This window comes from Trichogramma pretiosum, unplaced genomic scaffold (assembly GCF_000599845.2).
Source record: "Trichogramma pretiosum strain Unisexual culture from Peru unplaced genomic scaffold, Tpre_2.0 scaffold110, whole genome shotgun sequence".
In the NCBI taxonomy this organism is placed as follows: Eukaryota; Metazoa; Arthropoda; class Insecta; order Hymenoptera; family Trichogrammatidae; genus Trichogramma; species Trichogramma pretiosum.
The window spans coordinates 44,482-64,065 of NW_019640835.1; the positions used below are offsets into that span (position 1 = coordinate 44,482).

Consider the following 19,584-nt stretch of genomic DNA (forward strand, 5'->3'; position numbering starts at 1 on the left):
ACATGATTTTTTTTTACATCGTTCAGGATGTCTACATTTTTTTTAATACATTGTACACATAAACATAAACACAGACACAATAACACAGTACACATAAACACAATAACACAGATTACAAACTTACAAATTTGCTTCATCTTCCTTTAAGCGAGCAAGAGTCAATTGCCTTTCTTCTTCGCATGCTTCTAAACAACTTTCTTTTGCTGTGGACTCCACGACAGGTCCTACTTCTCTCTCATACTTCTTAAAAGTTGTACTGGTCATACTTGGAATGTTCATAGTATACAACCATTTGTTTAATGTTGTATGTCCAAACCCTGCATGGAGAGCACCTGCAATCATAAAACAATCAAAAATAAATGTTATATCATTGACTATTAATTATTTTCAATTAAATCATATCTCCTTCACATAGCTTTAATGATATACATAAGTATAAAAAATAAATTCATGTATGATATCAATTCAGTAAAGAAATAGTATAAAAAGAGTTACAAGAAACACTACGTACCTAGAGCGGCTTTTGAGTTTGCGTCGCATAATTTACTTGTAGATCCTGATGAACTAGAGTGAATTTTTCCAGTAGGCACAGAAGTGATGTCAAAGCATTCTTTACATCGAACAGATAAAATTGACGTTAATCCCACACGTTTTTCACCTTGTATATTCACCAGAGACAGATCTTTTTTGCAAGATTTGCAGTACATACATGCTGCCATAACCCCAAACTCAATCACTCGACGGCCCTCAATCACATGCGCAAAGTCTTCTGGCTCTTTCGAGTTACTATTGCGAGAATGGCGAAGCTTTGTACTCTCAATTATACGCATACGTCGTTCGTATTGCTTTTTACTCCTTACTTTACCTTTATACCTCGGTAATTTATCCATTTTTTACAACTAAAGAACACATCAACAGGTGACTGAAGGAATTTTCTACCCCAATAGTAAGGCCACCCGTCACACGCATAATAAGTTGGTACATACTGTGGGAACGCGCTGTTGACAGATTTCCTCGTCATAAATGATGATATTTTTTTATCAAATTTCATGATAATTTCATAAAATATATGTTCGGTATGAATAAAATAATAAATAATAAGAACAATTTTCATCCTAAAATATCAATTTTCTTGATATATAGTTAGTTTTTTGCTCATCATATTTTGTTCCCATGAGTTGGTATCACTGCTTCGCGCCCGTGTATAAGCATAGGCGACCCCCTCGCCCCGCCTGCCCCTTGAAAGTGCTATCGAACCTCCTTAAGATTATTTAGGTGGTCGGTCGCTTGGCCGTGTGCACGATTGCGTCATCGTGCTCGCGCGTGTATCGAGATTGTGTGTGTGCGTGTGAGAGTCACCGCAGCGGCGGCAAGCTCAGTGTGTGTGTGCGAATCGACGGCACACTGCCGTGTTGCATAATTAGGATAACCCGCAGGTGTACGGCGCGGCGTAGACGCGGTCTCGCGGAGTAGCCACGTGGCTACAGGTCGACGAGCGAAGCACGCGCGCGTCGGCCGAGCTCGTTCGACCACGCGTACGTAGCGACGGCCATTTTGGCCAAGTAAAATAAGAGAGTCACGACGTAACCTATTGCTGCGGAGCAAAGGTTCGGCCACGGAAGGCAAACAAGAACGCCACCAGCGCACCTGGTGGCCAATGTTAAAAGTGAAATAAAGTGACTAGATTTTTGAAATTGAATCTCGCGAGTCATTATTAATTCGTTATTTTGTTGTAAATTCCCTAGACTCCCTCTTTTCAGCGCGTAGAGCAATATTGCAAAATTACAAGGATTTTCGCGGAGTTCGCGACAAATTGAGATTTCCTCGGCCGATTCGAAAGGTGAGTCGCTGGGGCCAACAGCTCGGCCCAAACCCGGCGGAAGGCCCAGAACCTCCTCGGAGAAATCAGCGTGAGTACAAGAGGTCCCACATAATAAAATTCTTTCGGGTCGCAAATGTTTAATTGATAATATTGAGTAGGTCTGTCAAACGGCGACAAAAATGTAGCAAATAACGTTTTATGTTATTTGTTTATTTACTCTGGTGGTTGTTATTAATTTACGTTTATGATATTTTCATAGTTAAAACAATGTTTAATATATCATAATGAAATAATCCGGCGACTCTTGAGTCCGCTATTATAGTGAATCTAACTGTGGAAGCGGTTGAGTTTGGTATCGATGTACTCGTCTCAACAATTAGTATTTAGTAATAATTACTACTACATGGTGGTATAATTTTAGTTTAAAACATTATTCATCAGAACTACATGTAAAAAGATCGAGATTGTTCGATGTCGAAATCTGTTTTTATCGGTGAACACATGGCTTGGTGAAAGGTGTGAAAAGTAATAGAACGTCTCGAGATGTAACGGTCGTTCGAGCATGTAAGTTATACGCTAGAACTACAAGTTAGAAAATATGTACAAGTAAGACAGCGAGATATATTTTTTGATTTTAAAATATTTTTTATTTTGAATATTTCAACGATGCGTCTTGTAGGCCGGATCGGTGCTTGTAGGCGCGTTAAGTCAGAGCGCGGAATGGGCGGGTTGTCTTGGCGTAGGCTATTCGTCGAAGGACGTTGCAGGGAAAAGGGGCATAAATGTAAACTTACAAGGAGACCTTCTCACCTTCGGGTCATGGATTTGCTCCAAAATTTTTTAGGGGTCTCCTGGTACCCTATACTGAAGCTCTCTGTGCTTAGTTTGATCTCATGGGCCTTAGGGCCCATTTTTTAGAGGATTTTCCACATTATGAAAAAATCTTTGTTATTTTCTATATCGATATAGAAGTACTTAAACGAAAAAATGCAACTATCACAAGTCTTAAAATTTTTCAAAGTATCTGCTTGAATTTTTTCAGAATTTTCGGGACCATCTACCACTCTCTTTAAAAAGTCCTAAAATCTATTAAAAAAGCGTCCAATTTGGGCCTCTTGAATTAAGTGATAGATGGTCCCAAAAATTCTGAAAAAATTCAAGCAGATTCTTTGAAAAATTAAAAAACTTTTTATCGTTGCACTTTTTCGTTTAAGTACTTCTACATCGATATGGAAAATAACAAAGATGTTTTTATAATGTGGAAAAGCCTCTAAAAAATGGGCCCTAAGGCCCGTGAGATCAAACTAAGCACAGAAAGCTTCAGTGTGGGGTACCAGGAGACCCCAAAAAAATTTTGGAGCAAATCCCTGACCCGAAGGTGAGAAGGTCTCCTTGTTAGTACAGTACTTTAAAATGTCGTACGATACTCTTGCCATGGGGACACTTATATCATAAAGTACTATTAACATTTCATTTTCATCTTTTATTATTCACAAGATTTAACACTGGTGTGTACCCTTAAACATTTTTAAATGTAACTATATATTGAATTTGTTCTGTAGAACGCTAAAATATCTAATACAAATGGGCTACATCCCGCCAACCGTGATAGTTGAAAAAATGAAATTGAAACTAATTATGTACTTTTATTAACATAAATATGACTCTAGGTCTATCCCTCATAGACCTACAGGAGCTCAAAGTTGGTATTAAATTTTTCAAATTTTGCTGCTTCTTAGCGGGAACATGAAAAAAAACCGCTGCCAATTTATTATTAAAGAGCTTCCTTATAAAAAATAATATTAATAAAAGGCATCGGTTATTAACGTGAAAATTCGTATCTTTAAATTTCGATTCACTGTCTAGAGTCCTAACTACCAGACGATCACGACCATCACTTCTATGTTAGCCAAAAGGCCGAGAAAACAAAAACTCATACAGACATTTGTTTTGTTGGTAATTCAATGTAGTTCCCAAATATGTAAACCAAATTGTCCGACAACGTCTGGTTCAAAATCTCGATTTCAAGCCTATCACAGGACTTCCTCTATGAGGAAGCAATTGTTGAAAAATGATTTTTTATGTAAAATTTAATGCATATAACCGATAGATATGAACAAATTTATTATTGGACTTTTATGCTGTTTTTGATTCTTAATGGGTTTTTAGGTTATGAATATGATTTTTAACAAATTTGAATTCTTCATAAAAAATAAACAAGGTTTATTAGTCATAAGTGCGCATAAGGCGACGGTATACAAACAAGTGCATTACTATCTATGTTCGCGCAGGTCGTGGAAAGTGTAGTGCAGGCCCGCGCTGATTCTGCCTGTGGTACTCAGACATTTTTAATTCACAAGATATAACACCGGTGTGTTTCCTTCAGGGGACACACTTGTGTTCATGCCTATAAATGAAAAACATGAAAATTAAAGATTACTATTAAAATTTTTTGTTTCTGATGTAAAAATATGTTTTTATAGGTCCTTTTACATCAAAAAATATGTCTGTAGTTCCTCTTATTATTGAAAATCATCCATCAAACATGTATATTGACTTGTGATTTCTAAGTCATTGATTGCATAATTTTGAATGCAATTTTTCATCAATCCGGATCCTGCTGTCTCAAAAGTTTTGTAATAAAATTCTTTTCCACTTAAGTGTAGCAGACTTTTTATTTAGTTATTTTTTTAATCTACTAATCTCCAAATATAGCAATAAGCATTATTAAAATAGCTATTTTTGTTTTTTTTTTTTGTACTTTAGAATGAAAAATATTTTCCAAGCCTTTTATTTAAATTCTGCTACACTTAAGTAGAAAAAAATTATATTACAAAACTTTTGAGACAGTAAAGATCTGGATTGGGGAAAAATTGCATTCAAAATTATGCGGTCAATGACTTAGAAATCACAAGTCAATATACATGTTTGATGGATGATTTTCAATAATAAGAGGAACTACAGACATATTTTTGTTGTAAAAGGACCTATAAAAACATATTATTACATCAGAAACAAAAAATTTTAATAGTAATCCTTAATTTCATGTTTTTCATTTATAAGCATAAACACAGGTGTGCCCCCTTAAGGAGGCTCGAGCGCGTGTAGCTGTCCTGCTTTTGTGCGCTCTACGCGTGGTGCCTCTTGCATCTACGCATTGACCGCGGTTGCGTCGCGCCTAGTGCGCACGTCTGCTACGGTTATAGTGTTTACACTTTATACATAGTCGAACACGCGGGTCGCGCCATTTTGCGTGCAGTGGCCGCATCGTGCAAAACATTGTAACCTCACGATTTCGACTCTTTACATTAAAATATTGTATTAATTAATGTGTTGACCCCCCTTTTTTGTTGCATCATTCGAAAGCTTATAATTTTTTCTTTCTTGCCATAGTTTTTCATCAATATCTGTTACGTACTTTAATCGTGAACGATTAAAGAACGGTAAATCATGAAGATGCTTCCATAAGACCCATGTTAAATCGACCAACTTTACATGGATTTATCTCTTAAATAAGCGTGTTGACCCATACTTTTTTTGTTGCGATCGATGTGTATAAATGAAAGGAGTAAATTCGCGAAGTTTCAGACATATCTGTCAGAAAAAGATTTTCGCTCGAGCCTCCTTAAGCGTAGGAGGATGTTATTAGAAAAATTTCATGATCCGCGTGGTTACAAGTACAGGAAAACCCCGTTATTTGCGGATTCGGTATTCGCGATTTTGCGTATTCGCGGTAACCCTGTTTGTGACCTCACTTCAGTATTCGCGGTATTTTGTTTCCGTATTCGCGGTTTCTTTGTTCAAAGTTATAACCTTTTTTTCGCGCATAAATTAAAAAAAAATTTTTTTTAATTTTTTTAATTATGACTCGCCCGTTGGTTTCCAATAAAAATAAGCATCTAATATGGCAATAAGAGAATTGTTAGCTAATGGAATAAAAAAGTGCTGAATTTGGTGGAAAAAATCAAAATTTTAGATGCTTCTGAAGATTATGTTAAACTAACTTATGTTAAATTGTTTGGAAAAATTTTAATATCGCTCACTCAATATCTATTGTTAATGAAAGTTGGAGAATGATCAAAAATATAACTTTGAATAATGAATGGAACAACCTTTTACCGGAAGAGCCCGAGCCTGTTCTTACTGCGAAAGTAATTGGAAATATTTTTGCTGACTTACGATCCAATCATAACTCGAAGCCTTCAATTTAGACAATTTCAATTTTTAAATTTGTACAAAGATCTATTGCGCAGAGCAAAACAAAAAAGTTTGAGTTAATATTTTACTACAAAATAAAAAAAGATTGATCAAAACTTCAATTTTTTCTCATAAAAATTTTTTTACTAATATGTATATTGACATTTCAGCCGGACGAGGAACCGAATCCCGCTTTTCCCATAAGAACAATGCTTCGGTATTCGCGGTACTTTTTTGGAACCGAACCCCCGCGAATAACGGAGTTTTCCTGTAGTCAAAAATATTCTATAAATTCACGCAGCACAGTTTTGAAATCATAAGTCATTATGGATGCATCCTAGACTAATTTAAATAATAAGAGGTATAAGAAACATATTTTCTGATATGAAACTTCTTAAAAAATATAATTTTAAATAAAAAAGGAAAAATTTAATAATAACATTTTATTTTCATGTTTTTCAATTCATAAGATAGTACATAATTTAACACACGTGTATCCCCATAAATGATTTAACATGAACTTGTATAACATGCATAATGTAGCTACTTTTGAAATAACTTTGCACATTTATTTAATCATAAATGATTGCTTATGACATTAAATTTGTATTTTTAAAAACAATCAAAAACGTCCCTGAACTGCTTTGAAAAATAAATAGTATATTTATGTAAATGTGGTAGCTATAAGCCTTCGAACTATAAGTACTTGGGATTACTCTTTTTCTTTTTGTTTTGAAATAAATACTGCAAGCGAAACGACCAGTGAAGCTAACTTTTTAAATTGAAACTAATAATATTTTCGCTCATCAATTCACGCGAAAATGCTATTTGAATCAAACAGTGATATTAAAAGTAAAGAGAATCTTAATAAATTCCTTGATTATTGTATTTCCAAGCTTAGTTCAATAATTATTCAAGCTACGTTTTTACATCCACAACAAAACCAAAATGTTCAAAAAATTGGCAGATTTATTATTAGTTCATTACTTTTAATCCCGATCGCTGGCTTAGTAATTATTTTATAAAGTTTGCACCCATTATTGATGCTAATATATTCATAAATTTTATTCCCAAAATAGGTTGTAACGTTTGTTTTAGAAGTTCAAAAGGATAGTATTAGCAGTATTGTTTTGACACAGAGTTTATTTGAATTCATATATTTGACAGCAATACAAATTTGTTATGCAATATTGATTTTTAAAGAAAATAAGGTAAATTAATATTTCAATAATAAAAATAGTGCAAGATTGGTCGCACTAGTTCGTGTGAGGTTTCTAGTATGCTTTGTGAGAAATTAAAAAAATGTTTTGCTATAATTTTAATTGATATGATTTATTGAATCTATAATTGCATAATATTATTGCACAATGAAATTTTCTTAAATCTAAAGATGTATAAACTTTTCAGATGCTTGACATGATGCAATCAGTGAGCCATATATGGTTTTGTAGTGATTTTACAGAAAAACAAACGAAAATAAAAATAATAAAAATTATGGAATACTTGTCTCAATTGATAGCAGGTAAAATAAATGTAATTTATAGGCTCTAAAAGTTATATGTCATTAGATCATATGACAATAAAACGAACTTTTCAATTTTTTTATCCTAATGGAATCATCAACCTTAATTGTGAAAGCACTTTTTCTTGCACCAATTGTAATAATTTCTCTTACAATATAATAATCTTGAAAATTAAAAATTACATGTTTGTGAAAAAAAACATACTTGTAAAATGCCATAAACTTCTCATCAAATCACGATTAAACGAATCGCGTAGAAAATTTCATGGTGTTTCAAAGAGGTGTGTTTTCTTCACGGCATTTCGATGTTATGTGTTTTTTTTTCATAAGCGCCGTCGATTTATTAACGTTTATATGTGATGCTTTTATGAAGCAATGATGCTATGATATTTCTTGATACAGTTTATAATCATGTATATTGTATCTTTTTAATTATAGTGTCAATAATTATACTTGGCAATGGTTTCGTGGTTGCAACAGTATGCGTACCAATATTTTCAAGCTGGATATATAAAAATGCTCAAATTACGGATAAAAATTTACCATTGCACACCAATTTTTTAATCGACGAAAATAAATATTTTTATCAAATTTTCACTCTACATTTCTGTAGTTCAAATGTATTTAGTGTTTTAGTTGGTGCCTTAAATACATTGTTATGTTTTGCTATTGCAAATATTATTGGTGAATTACATAATTTACAGTGAGTACTCATATTTTATTATTTAAAATGTTGTTCATTTTAGTCTTGAATATGCATGTTGGGAATCACAATCGTAAAGAAATTTTGAAGCAATTGTGAAAACTTCATAGAAAACCATAGTACTTGCGCCTGTATCAGCCTAGATCGTTTACCAGATGTTCCAGTCATTTTTATCTGTTTTGAAGCCAAAGTAGTTAACATTATATGAAACGACAGATGCATTTCTTCATCATTTCGGCTCCTTTTTTTTCAATGTGTATTTAGTTTAAATTAACACTTTATGGGATGAATGTCTTTGTGAAATTTTTAATATTATATTTTTTTTATATAAGCGCGTCCAGCATAAGTCGGCCACCCCGCTCCATTACGGAATTTTTGGTCGAAAGTGTCGTATGTTTAGCTCGCTCTAAAACGTTTACCAAAAGCCAGAAAAAACATCCAAATCCATGGGTCGATAGATTTTTTCCTCCTCTTTCTAGTGGTGTAACTTAAAAAATTCTTAAAAATTGATTTTGAGGTTAAAACTCGACTTGAATGTTTAAGTCGATTTATCCAAAAAATGTATCCTCCGATTTCAAAATAAACTGCACCAATCGAAAGAGGAGGCAAAAATCTATCGAAAACGATGTTTTCCAGGATGGAGAAATGATAAGAAGTATTAAAGATATCGAGATGAATAGCGCGGGACGGCGAGCGCGGACCTCTTTTCCTGTCTTTGTCTTTTTGAATCGTTAAAAAAAGGCTGGAAAAATAATTTAAACAAGTAAATCGATAGATTTTTTCCTCTTCTTTCGATTGTCAATGTTAATTTTGAGGTCAAAATGGAAATACTTGAAGAAATATTGACTTCAAAATTCAAGTCAAGTTTTGACTATGAAAAAAATTTTTGGGAATTTTTTCAATGACACCATCAGAAAGAGGAGAAAAAAATCTATCGAATTACGTGTTAACATTATTTTTCCAGCATTTTTTAAGCGATTACGAGCGAGTCGAAAAGACAAAGACACGGCGCCGCGCGTGTGCCGCCGCTGGCGCACGAAAAACAGGCCCGCGCGCGCCGTCCCGCGCTATTCATCTCGATATCTTTAATACTTCTTATCATTTCTCCATCCTGGATGACATCGTTTTCGATGGATTTTTGCCTCCTCTTTCGATTGGTGCAGTTTATTTTGAAATCGGAAGATACATTTTTTGGATAAATCGACTTAAACATTCAAGTCGAGTTTTAACCCCAAAATCAATTTTTAAGAATTTTTTAAGTTACACCAGAAAGAGGAGGAAAAAATCTATCGATCCATGGGTTTGGATTTTTTTTCTGACTCTTGGTAAACGTTTCAGAGCGAGCTAAACATACAACACTTTCAACCAAAAATGCCGTAATCGGGCGGGGTGGCCGACTTATGCTGGACGCGCTCATATATGGGTCAATATAATACTTTTTTAAATTTTCGTCCGCGTGCAAGTCACCGATCTTGACGAGCTTTTGGTATGTTATTGGAGCCCATCAGAAGCCCTGAAGCACTCAAAAAATTCAAGGTGGTTTGGATTATTTAAAAGGCCTCAGAAAAAATATAGATAGAAAATGGACATTTATAGGAGAGGAGTGTGGTAGGAGGGGGAGGATCCAACATTTTGGTTTTGGTACTTATTTATCATGTACAATAACATATAAAACTAGCGTCAATATCGGTGACATACGTGCGGATGAAAATTTAAAAAAGTGTTATTTTGACCTATACAGATTATTTGGTCAATTTATTTATACTTTTCAACAGATATTACCTAAAAAAAATAGATCAGGAATATGGACGTGCAATTAAACAAAATAGAAAAAAAGCTTGTGTACATTTGTATAAAAACATGAAAGAAGTCATTCGTAAACATCATCAATGTATACGGTAAGTTATTTTTACTAATGGGTCAAAATAATTCTTTTTTACAAAACCGTGCACACGTACGGGACCGATCTGGACGCGATTTTGGTATGTTAAAGTAAATGGTAAAAAAGTGCCAAAACCAAGGTTTTAGACCCTTCCCCGCTCCTTCCCCCCATCACCCGTATAAAAGTTAATTTTTTATTTATATTTATTCTGAAACCCTGAAGCAATTTAAAAATCTGAAAAAATTCTAGAAGGTACATTTTAACTGTAATATACCAAAAGCGCATCCAGATCAGGAACATACGTGCGCCCGGTTTTGTAAAAAGTATTATTTTGACCCTAATACAGTGAAATCTCTCTATAGTGGACACTCTAAAAACCTCGAATAGTGTCCGCTAATCAAAGTGTCCACTATAGAGAAATTTCACTGCATATTTTATTTTTTCTGTATTAAAGCATCTTTTTACATTGTAGTTTGTTTGAAACATTAAATGGCATCGTTAATCCTATCATGCTTGTGGCAGTAGTCACCAGCTTTTTAAACCTCGTTATAAGTGCAGCTTGGGTAAACTAGCTTTAAGATTTGAAATTTTCTTCTTTTGTAAATAAAATCTCGATAGAACATTTTTTGATCGGTCATGTGATTAATCGTCCCGCCTTTCTTACTTCGGCGAAAATTAAAACGAAATTAATTGCACCCTAAAACTTCTTCACAATATTTATTTCTATAGTATAAAATCAGTTCAAATTATTTTCAAGTAAATCACCTGAAAATCAAAATTTTATTCTTTCAAAAAATGAGACCAGGTTTGATCACTTTAAACACGATATTATAACTTTAAGCCTTGAACACTAAATGGTGAGTACCTTAATATTTGTACATCTGCAAATGGCAAATTGAAAGTAATTATGCAAAGTCAAAGCAGGGGATGCAAAAATATATGATTAGGTTTGTTATTTTTACTCATCATAGTCTGTAAAGTATTGCACGCAAAACATATGCAGGTTTTTTAAAAAGCGCACACGTGAAAGAAATTTCACAAGGCACAAGTTGGACACTCTAGGTTAATTATTACTATAGCTTAGAAGTATTCATTTTAAGTTTTTGGAAATTAATAGCATTTAAATAATAACGGATATGCGTTAAAGCCGATTTAAAACGAGAAAAAATTTTTCTAACGATCTAATTGCATCATACGAAAGGAGAGAAAATTTGCAAATTATGTCTATAGAAAGCCACAGCTAATAAACAAGTGATTTTTCTATAGGCACATAATCTACTATTTTTCACTTAACTAGTTTCAATTTCCAATTCTATCTGAAAATCATACTAAAATTATTGTTTAAAATTTTCTAATTAGGCTATGATTTTGATGGAAACAAATAAAGCAGAAGCCTTGAAAATGTTTTGTGGATTCTGTTGCGCAGCTTTAACTCTAATTATTTCATGCATTCCTGGTCAATTATTAAGTAACGCAAGTGAAGATTTTCTCGTTCAAAAGTTATAGGATTATTTATTCTATTCATCAATTAATATAGTTAAATAAATAATTGTTTTCGCATTTAATAGTTATTTCATCGGTTGGCAAAACTACCCACCTTATATTAGATCAATGATTGTACTGTTTATGGCAAAAGAAATGAGACTTTTTGTACTAACGGGTGGCCCGACAATCGCATTAAATTTCGAAACGTGCAGCCAAGTAAGTTAGTGTACTACTCTAATTTTTACGAATTCACAAATAATATAAGTCCAAAAACTTTGTATGTTATAGATACTAAAAATGGCAATATCATTTGCTTTATCATTCAGGTCTATTTATGTTTTTAATTAGTCCTTATGATTAAATAAGTAATTTTTCCCCAAATTAAGGCGGTACAGTTATTCTAGTTTTATCAAATATGAACTATAAAAAAAATTTATTTCAAAAACTTTATGTATATCTTTTCATCAATTAAACCTAATTCAGTTCATACTAATATATTATGTTACATAATATAATAAATTGGAAATATAATAAAATATGATAAAAATATAATAAATATATATATATAATAAAAGTGCTCTGAGGCTTTCCACTTTTTCGCTTCCTAGGCACGTAATATACTATTTCATGCTACCCTAACCGAAACTAACCTTTTTCATCCCTGCAGCCAAAACAAATAAGTTAATTTCTACTGAGGGATTCCAGGTCTGCGTTTGTCACACAGGATCGCCACATCGATCTTTGTTTCTTTCACTGACTGTATTATGTAGCGCCATACTTCGTATGACGTTACAATCGCGTATTCAACCTCGCGAATTCATACAATTTAAGCAGAAGAAAGAAAAACGCAACGCACACACACAATCGGCCTCCTTGGCTCAGTGGGTATATATATAGTTCTTGCCTGCTGATACAAGGTACGCCGTAGGGCGTGGGTTCGATCCCCACCGGACGAATTTTCGAGGTTCGTTTTTTCGCGTGGTGTGGTCGAGCCTGTGCCTGAGGTGGAGCGCGTACCACTCAAAAAGAGGACCCGGGCCATGTCATCAGCCTCCGAAGCGGTAAAAAACCTCGATCACTGTGCGAGCTGGAAGCGATAGGACAACCACAAGTAGGAGCCCGAGTCGAGGACTCACAATGCTGGCAATAGATGGAGCACACCACTCCCATGATGAAGTCGGAAGCGAGAACTACACTCACAAGAGGGCGCCGGATGCGAGAGCCAAGGCTCTGGTGGAGCGCATGATGGCGCCTGAAGCGAGAACCACACTCACAAGACGACGACAGAAAAGGAGGAGTTCAAAAACTCACGGAGACTCACAGCGTAGCGCCGGAAGCAAGAACCGCACTCACAAGATGTAGCCGACAGAGCAAAGCGGTGGACTTGCCATCGGCTGCAGAAGCGAGAACCACACTCACAAGATGGCACTAGACAGCGAGTTCTAAAGAAGATGTCCAACTCAGGAGGAGATGCCAGCAATGTGTGACCACGCAGACGGTTCTGAAAAAAGGGGATACGACAATCGACGATGGCAGCGTGCAGGATCGGAGGTTCACCAAGTAGAAAAAGATGAGTCCCTGAACCCCTAATCGTCGCATATCACTATGCGACGGATGGGGGATGTATGAAAAACAACGACTAACAGAAGTAGCAGAAATGCTCAACTAACCCCGGCCTCACCGACGCAATGCCTAACGGCGGATACCGGTGAGTGTCCGAATGGGGTGGAGTAGAAAAAAAAAAAAAAAAAAAAAACACACACACACACACACACACGACAGCCTCCGTTGGTCTAGTGGGTAGAGGCGTTGGGCCATCTATCTGCTAAACCAACGCTGTGCTGAGGGAGCGGGTTCGATCCCCACTGAAGGAAATTTCATTCGTGATTTTTCGCTCGGTGAGGTCGAGCCCGAGCCCGAAGTGGTTCGGATTCCACTATAAACTGTAGGTCCACGGCTGTAGGCAGCCTCCTGGAGGGTGGTGAAATATCCTCCAATCACCCTGCGGCCCAAGTTGAGAAAAATTCCCGCAAGATGGAGCCCGAAAGCCAGAACTCCTAGTTCTGATGTTGGACAACGGAGTGCATCATTCAGGAGGAAAAGCGTCAACACAAGGAAGAGCACTGACCCCTCGGCTCCAAGTTTGAATCCTTAGGGATGGAGCCCGATATCAGAACTTCTAGTGCTGGCGCTGACCGACGGAGTTTCCACTCATCATGGAGGAAAGCCAGAAAAAGCGAGAGGTGCTCGCAAGAAGCGGAGATGCTGGATGGTGTCGGGCGTGAGACCGGGACCACCCTCACAAGGACGGAACTAGTCCAGCTCACGGTGAAGTTCTGACGAACGTACCGAAGAAGGAACATCAGCACAAGGGAGAACACCGACAAAGACGGCTCCGGAAGGCGGGAATGACGCTGGATGAGGGCTCCGCGGGGCGAGCGGGGAATCACCAACGAGTTGACACGGTTCCTGAACCCCTGATCACTGCGCCTTGGCGTGCGGTGGATGGGGGATGTAGGGAAATGATCAAATACGTCGATGCAGCAGCACTGCTAAAAGGCACCCACTGAAGTAATATCTAACGATGGTTCCGGTGGGAATCATGCCAGAGTTCGGAAGGGCCAATGGTGCAAGGGTTTACCCTGCCCACGCCCTCCCCATAAAAAAAAAAAAGATCAAGAAATTTTCCATCGATATAGACATTTTTCAGAGAGGCGATTTTTGATTTTAACGAGATATAGCGAGAAAAGGAAGAAAAAACGTGGTTTTTTCGCTCGCGCAGGCGGTCGGACGCCACCAGCCGAACAAAAAACCACGTTTTTTTTTCTTTCTCTCGCTATATCTCGTTAAAATAAAAAATTGCCTCTCTGAAAAATGTCTATATCGATGGAAAATTTCTTGATCTTTTGATCTACACTATTTAAAAAAAATCCTTAAAAATGAAGTTTTCGTGAAATGCCACATATTAGAGCTCCGCGGTCCAGGCAACCACTGCACATCGATCTCATAGCTACGGCCCTGGGCTCGTGATAAAACAGAAATATACTTGTGGTTCAGCTAATATTCTGCTTGGCTCCGCCACATTCAACTTCGGGTTTTCTCTGGGGTATACAGCCCTCTTAAGACGCGAATCATTGTGTACTACGCAGTACATGAGTACCGTGATGAGTGGACAACTCTGACTCATGAGGTCGTTATGAGTCGCTCGAGGGACGGTGAAGTAAAAACAACAAACAAGAAAATTGAGGAGAATCAAGTTTATTGATCAAAAAGCTCGCGAGTACTTGAGCACCGCACCGTCCAAGAGTTACCAGGAGAATACGAATTTAATATTAAATTAATGAAAAAAATATTTACTTACCTCTCCCACAGGACTTCTACTACTAGGTAGGTCGTTGAGAGGAAATAAACGATGATCCAGGGTACACAGACCCCCATAACCAGGTTAATGATAGTCATTTTTTCATTCTGCACAATTTTCTCACCGTTAATGAATTAATCTTCGAGCCTCTTCGAACTACTCATGCCGTGCCCTGCCGGGAATTCATCATTATTCGCTTTGGTGCATTAGTGCAAGGTCGAGTATGTTGTCACTTATTAAACTATAGGAGTTTCAAGTGAAAGTTCGCCACCGCGCTTTGACATTTGCACAATCGGGATGTCTTCGAAAGGGATTAATATTCGCAAACTTCTGCGAAGGTATAGCGTACGCATTATTTTAGCTTGGCCAACTCGGCAAGTAAAATAATGCAGCCATATGCATGAAAATAAGTCTAAAAGGGGCATATGGTACGCAGTTGCATCAGGGATAATTTCGGTCAATGATGTGACTAAGAGAGCTCGAAGATTGAATATCTAAATATGATATATTCGAATTAATTTCAATGAAAAAGAAAAGAATACATCGAGCGACAGAAATCTCCATGGCAACGAGAGACGATAGCGGTGCTGGTGACGAGGCCGAGGCAGACTACTTCGATTTGAGCGACACGAAAGGCTTGATTTGAAAAATAAAAAAAGTTCTCACCACGAAGTTTTGAGTTATTGGTTTCATTTCCTACACTTCCTGTACGACATTTGGACGTTCGAAGCGGAAAAACGAGAACAAACAGGTGATGCGTTGTTCAGTTGAAGAACGAACGACGACTGATACTGCCGCGGTTCATTTGTTAGTCGGTCGCTTAGCAGCCGTCGTGCCGTGCTGCGATTGACGAATGTTGCGGGTGCCCTGTCCGGCCTGATGCCCAACATCGGGGGCCCGAGATGCAGCCAGCGCAAGCTTTATATCAGCGTTATTGACTCGGTCCTCCTGTACGGGGCCCCAACATGGAGAGAAGCTGCAGAGGCACACAGCTATGTCCGCAAGGCAGCATCAATCCATCGGCGCGCCTGTCTGCGTGTGATATGCGGCTTCCGCGGTATTTCCCACGATTATGTGCATGTTTTTGCAGGCATTCCACTACTAGAACTCCTCGTTATCGAACGCTCGAGCCTCTATGAGCATAGCCGCGAAGAGGCTAGGAGTGTCGATACTAGTGAGGAGCGCACCAAGACGCTGGAGAAGTGTCAGACTCAATGGTCTTGCACTACGAAGGATCGGTGGACTTACCGGCTTATACCGAGCATCGCTGTGTGGATCGGAAGGAGGCACGGAGAAGTGAACTACCACCTTACGCAACACCTGTCCGGCCACAGATGTTTTAGGTCTTACCTGTGTCGTACAAAAAACGACACAAGCAGCTCGTGTCAGAACGGCCATAACTGGAGCCCGAAACGTTTGTTAGATTCATGCTCGAAAACGAGCGAAAGTGGGAAGCAGCGTCCTCCTTCGCTAGCACAGTCATGACTAGACTGAAAAGAGAAGAATATGACCGGAAGATGCGGTACAAAGAAGACGCAATCCAGAAAACAAGCTTTTTTTTTTCTTTATTATATTAAAGTGCTTTTACCTGGGAAGGCATCTGCACTTACTTTATTTAACAATTATAACTGGAAAATTACAAAATTAAAAGGTAGAACAAATATTTTACAAATTATAACCTTAATTTTACAAATGTTTTTGCTCTTATCAGACTCGCAGTCCACATACGCCGAAAAACTCGCAGAATATCAGGCACGCCTCTATATTGGGGCGAGCAATGATACATTCCACGTTCAGTGGAGGGTGTACCTTGATGTTTTTCAATTTCCCGAGCATTTCCTTTCTCTGTTTATCATAGAGCCGGCAGTTCCAAAGAACGTGATTCACGTTTTCATCTTCGCGACCACACCTGCAGCGTGAGTCTGAGATGATGTTCTTTTTCTCAAGTGACTCAGCTAGGCTGGTGTGGTTGGCTCGCATTCTGTTTATAGTGACGATGTGCTGTCGGGATAGCTTGATTCCGGAGAACCATGGGGTCGAGCGAGTGCTGTGGAAATACGCGAAGTATTGTCTTCCTTTACGTTGTCCATCCGCCTCGTTCTTTCTGTTGCTGTTATTTTTGGCCGTGCGTGCGAAGCTTTCCGATAAATCCGAAAAAGGGACCAGAGCCGGCTGTAGGGGCTGTTCCCGAGTAGCCTCCTTGGCCACGGCGTCCACCACCTCATTGCCCACGATGCCCATGTGTGCCGGAATCCACAGCAGCTTCACCTCCCTGCTCGGGTTCTCGGCTGCATACCTTGCCAAGCGCTCTCTGATATTGAGGATTAGCGTTGCTGTTTTGGCGCCTAATTTCGGTGTTTGTATGCTGAGCAATGCGCTGAGAGAGTCGGAGACGATTATCGATTTGGAGTCGTCCCGCCCCTCAATGTAGTCGAGAGCTTCGATAGTTGCGTGACACTCAGCCGTGAAAATAGAGCAATGCGGGTTCAAGCTTCCGGACGCTCTATGCCCAGTTACCGGGCAGAAAATTCCGTAACCAACGCTTGTCGCGTCCTTGACCTTACTGCCATCAGTGAAAATGGGCACCGCACTCTCCGATCTCAAGTGCTCGCTCAGCGCTCAATCTGGGTCCGGCGATCTCCCGATGTCGAAGCCCAGAGTCGTGTTAACAGGAGCTCGGAAGGTCAAGGCACCGTATCTATGGTTGTATGGGTTGAAGCGTTTGCCCTCGTGAATACGAGCCCCTACGTTGCAGACCGCTGCAATGCAGTTAAAAAAGCTTCTCCTCGGAAGGCGGCTTCCTTCGTGTCTTGTGTAGAAATCTACAATTTTCTCGGTTATTTCGAAATTGCAATTGCTGAGGGCTTTGGCGATGTATGCCTTGCCCAGCATCTCAATTCGCTCCTCAAAGCAGGAGATTTTTGCCTCAGCAAGCAGTATATTTGTGGGCGTGCTCGTTCGGTAGCCTAGGGCGCACCTGATGGTGGCAAATTGGATTCTCTCGAGCTTTAATTTTCCTTGTTTGTCCTTTGGTAGGTAGATGAAGCCTAAATAGGTAGAAGACAAGCTAAAACCTTAGATGACCTGTAACCTCTTATCTTACCCCGACGCACCTCGTCGGTTACGTGTGTCCTTTGGGCTTGTGGGTCCGTTCTGCACGTCCGGGGTCTACCTGTAAGATTCATGTAATACGGGGAAGGAAGCTCTTTACACTCACACATTCGTCAGGAATCAAACACTCCATATTAACAATAACAACTACCAGGTTTATTCGTATTTAATAAACATTATACACGGCCTCAGAGAGTACCCGAATACCCGGTCGACGGCAGACGCGACGATTCTAGCCCTTGAGGGCGCGTCGGCGCGCGGGTACGACTCACAAATACAACGACTAAGAGCTGGGCCGCCCGACTTACCACACGATGTCGAGATCTTCTCCTGGTCCAGATCCACCCTTGGTTGTCCTCGTGGTCGACTCTTACCGGCACTCGCACTCTTCACTCTGGCGACGTAGGATCTTACTAGCCGCTCTGTACTCGTCAATCCGACGTAGACATCTCCGAGGAAGTCGCGCTCAACTCGCACACTCGAGCTCCGTTCGTTCTCAAAGCAAATCTTCGACTCCTCCTCCGTTCATATGTACGCTCTCGTATCTCAACGTATACGCGTGTTTACGTTCTATTCTTTCACACTTGATGCTCGCATGAAATCATATTCAAAATGCCATTATTCATAACGCTTCTTATAACTAACTATACACTCGGCAAGTCGACGATGGTTCGTTAGGGCGGCTCAACAAATAATGCCAGTTCCGGCATTACAGAGCTCCCAAGGAGCTACAGCCTTCTCCGCGAAGTAATGCCTAACGGTGGTCCCGCGGGGAAAAACAAAGACAGACGAAGAGGAAGGATTTTAGTCGATATTAGTAGAGAGGCATATTATCCGCCCACACAACACCTGTACACACACAACAGTACACTAGTCGAGTCCGACATATTCATGCCACAAACACCCTTGTCACATGTTGAATCCGTAAATAGGATTTCCCTCCTCCAAAAAAAAACACATACACACACATACATAACAACATTTGTCAGAAATTCTGGCCTCCTTGGCTCAGTGGGTATAGTTCTTGCCTGAGGATACAAGGTGTGCCGTAGGGCGTGGGTTCGATCCCCACTGGGCGAATTTTTGATGGCGTTTTTTCGCCTGGCGTGGTCGAGCCCGTGCCCAAGGTGAAGCGGGTACACGGAAAAACTTTTGACCATGTTTTACGCTCGAATGCTGAAAACGAATCACACTCGAGTTCTACTGAGTTCGTTTCATAACCAGCACTGAGTGCGATTCACGCTCGAGTTCGGCTGAGCTCGTTTCGTCATCAGCGCTGAGCGCGATTGACGCTCGAGGCTGAGCGTAAATCACGCTCGAGTTCGGCTGAGTTTGTTTCAGTGTTGCGGTGAATACGATTTACGCTCAGTCTTGAGCCACTCAGTCACAATTATTGAATAGATTTAACAAAAATGAATAAATATTGAATATAAGAAATTTATATGGGGTGGTGACTCTCGCAACATTCGTCCACAATGTAATACTTGGTCAATTTGACAAT

At 38.9% G+C, this 19,584-nt stretch overlaps 1 protein-coding gene across 1 annotated transcript; it reads right to left on the bottom strand.

Annotated features, from left to right (window-relative positions):
* Positions 1-120: 120 nt before the first annotated feature.
* On the bottom strand, positions 121-15,070 carry LOC106649030. The gene is made up of 3 exons (XM_023463511.1): positions 14,973-15,070; positions 548-786; positions 121-332 (listed from the first exon to the last, which is right to left on the bottom strand). Exons 1-3 carry the CDS (start codon positions 15,068-15,070, stop codon positions 121-123), a joined length of 549 nt encoding a protein of 182 aa, XP_023319279.1.
* Between the last annotated feature and the right edge of the window lie 4,514 nt (positions 15,071-19,584).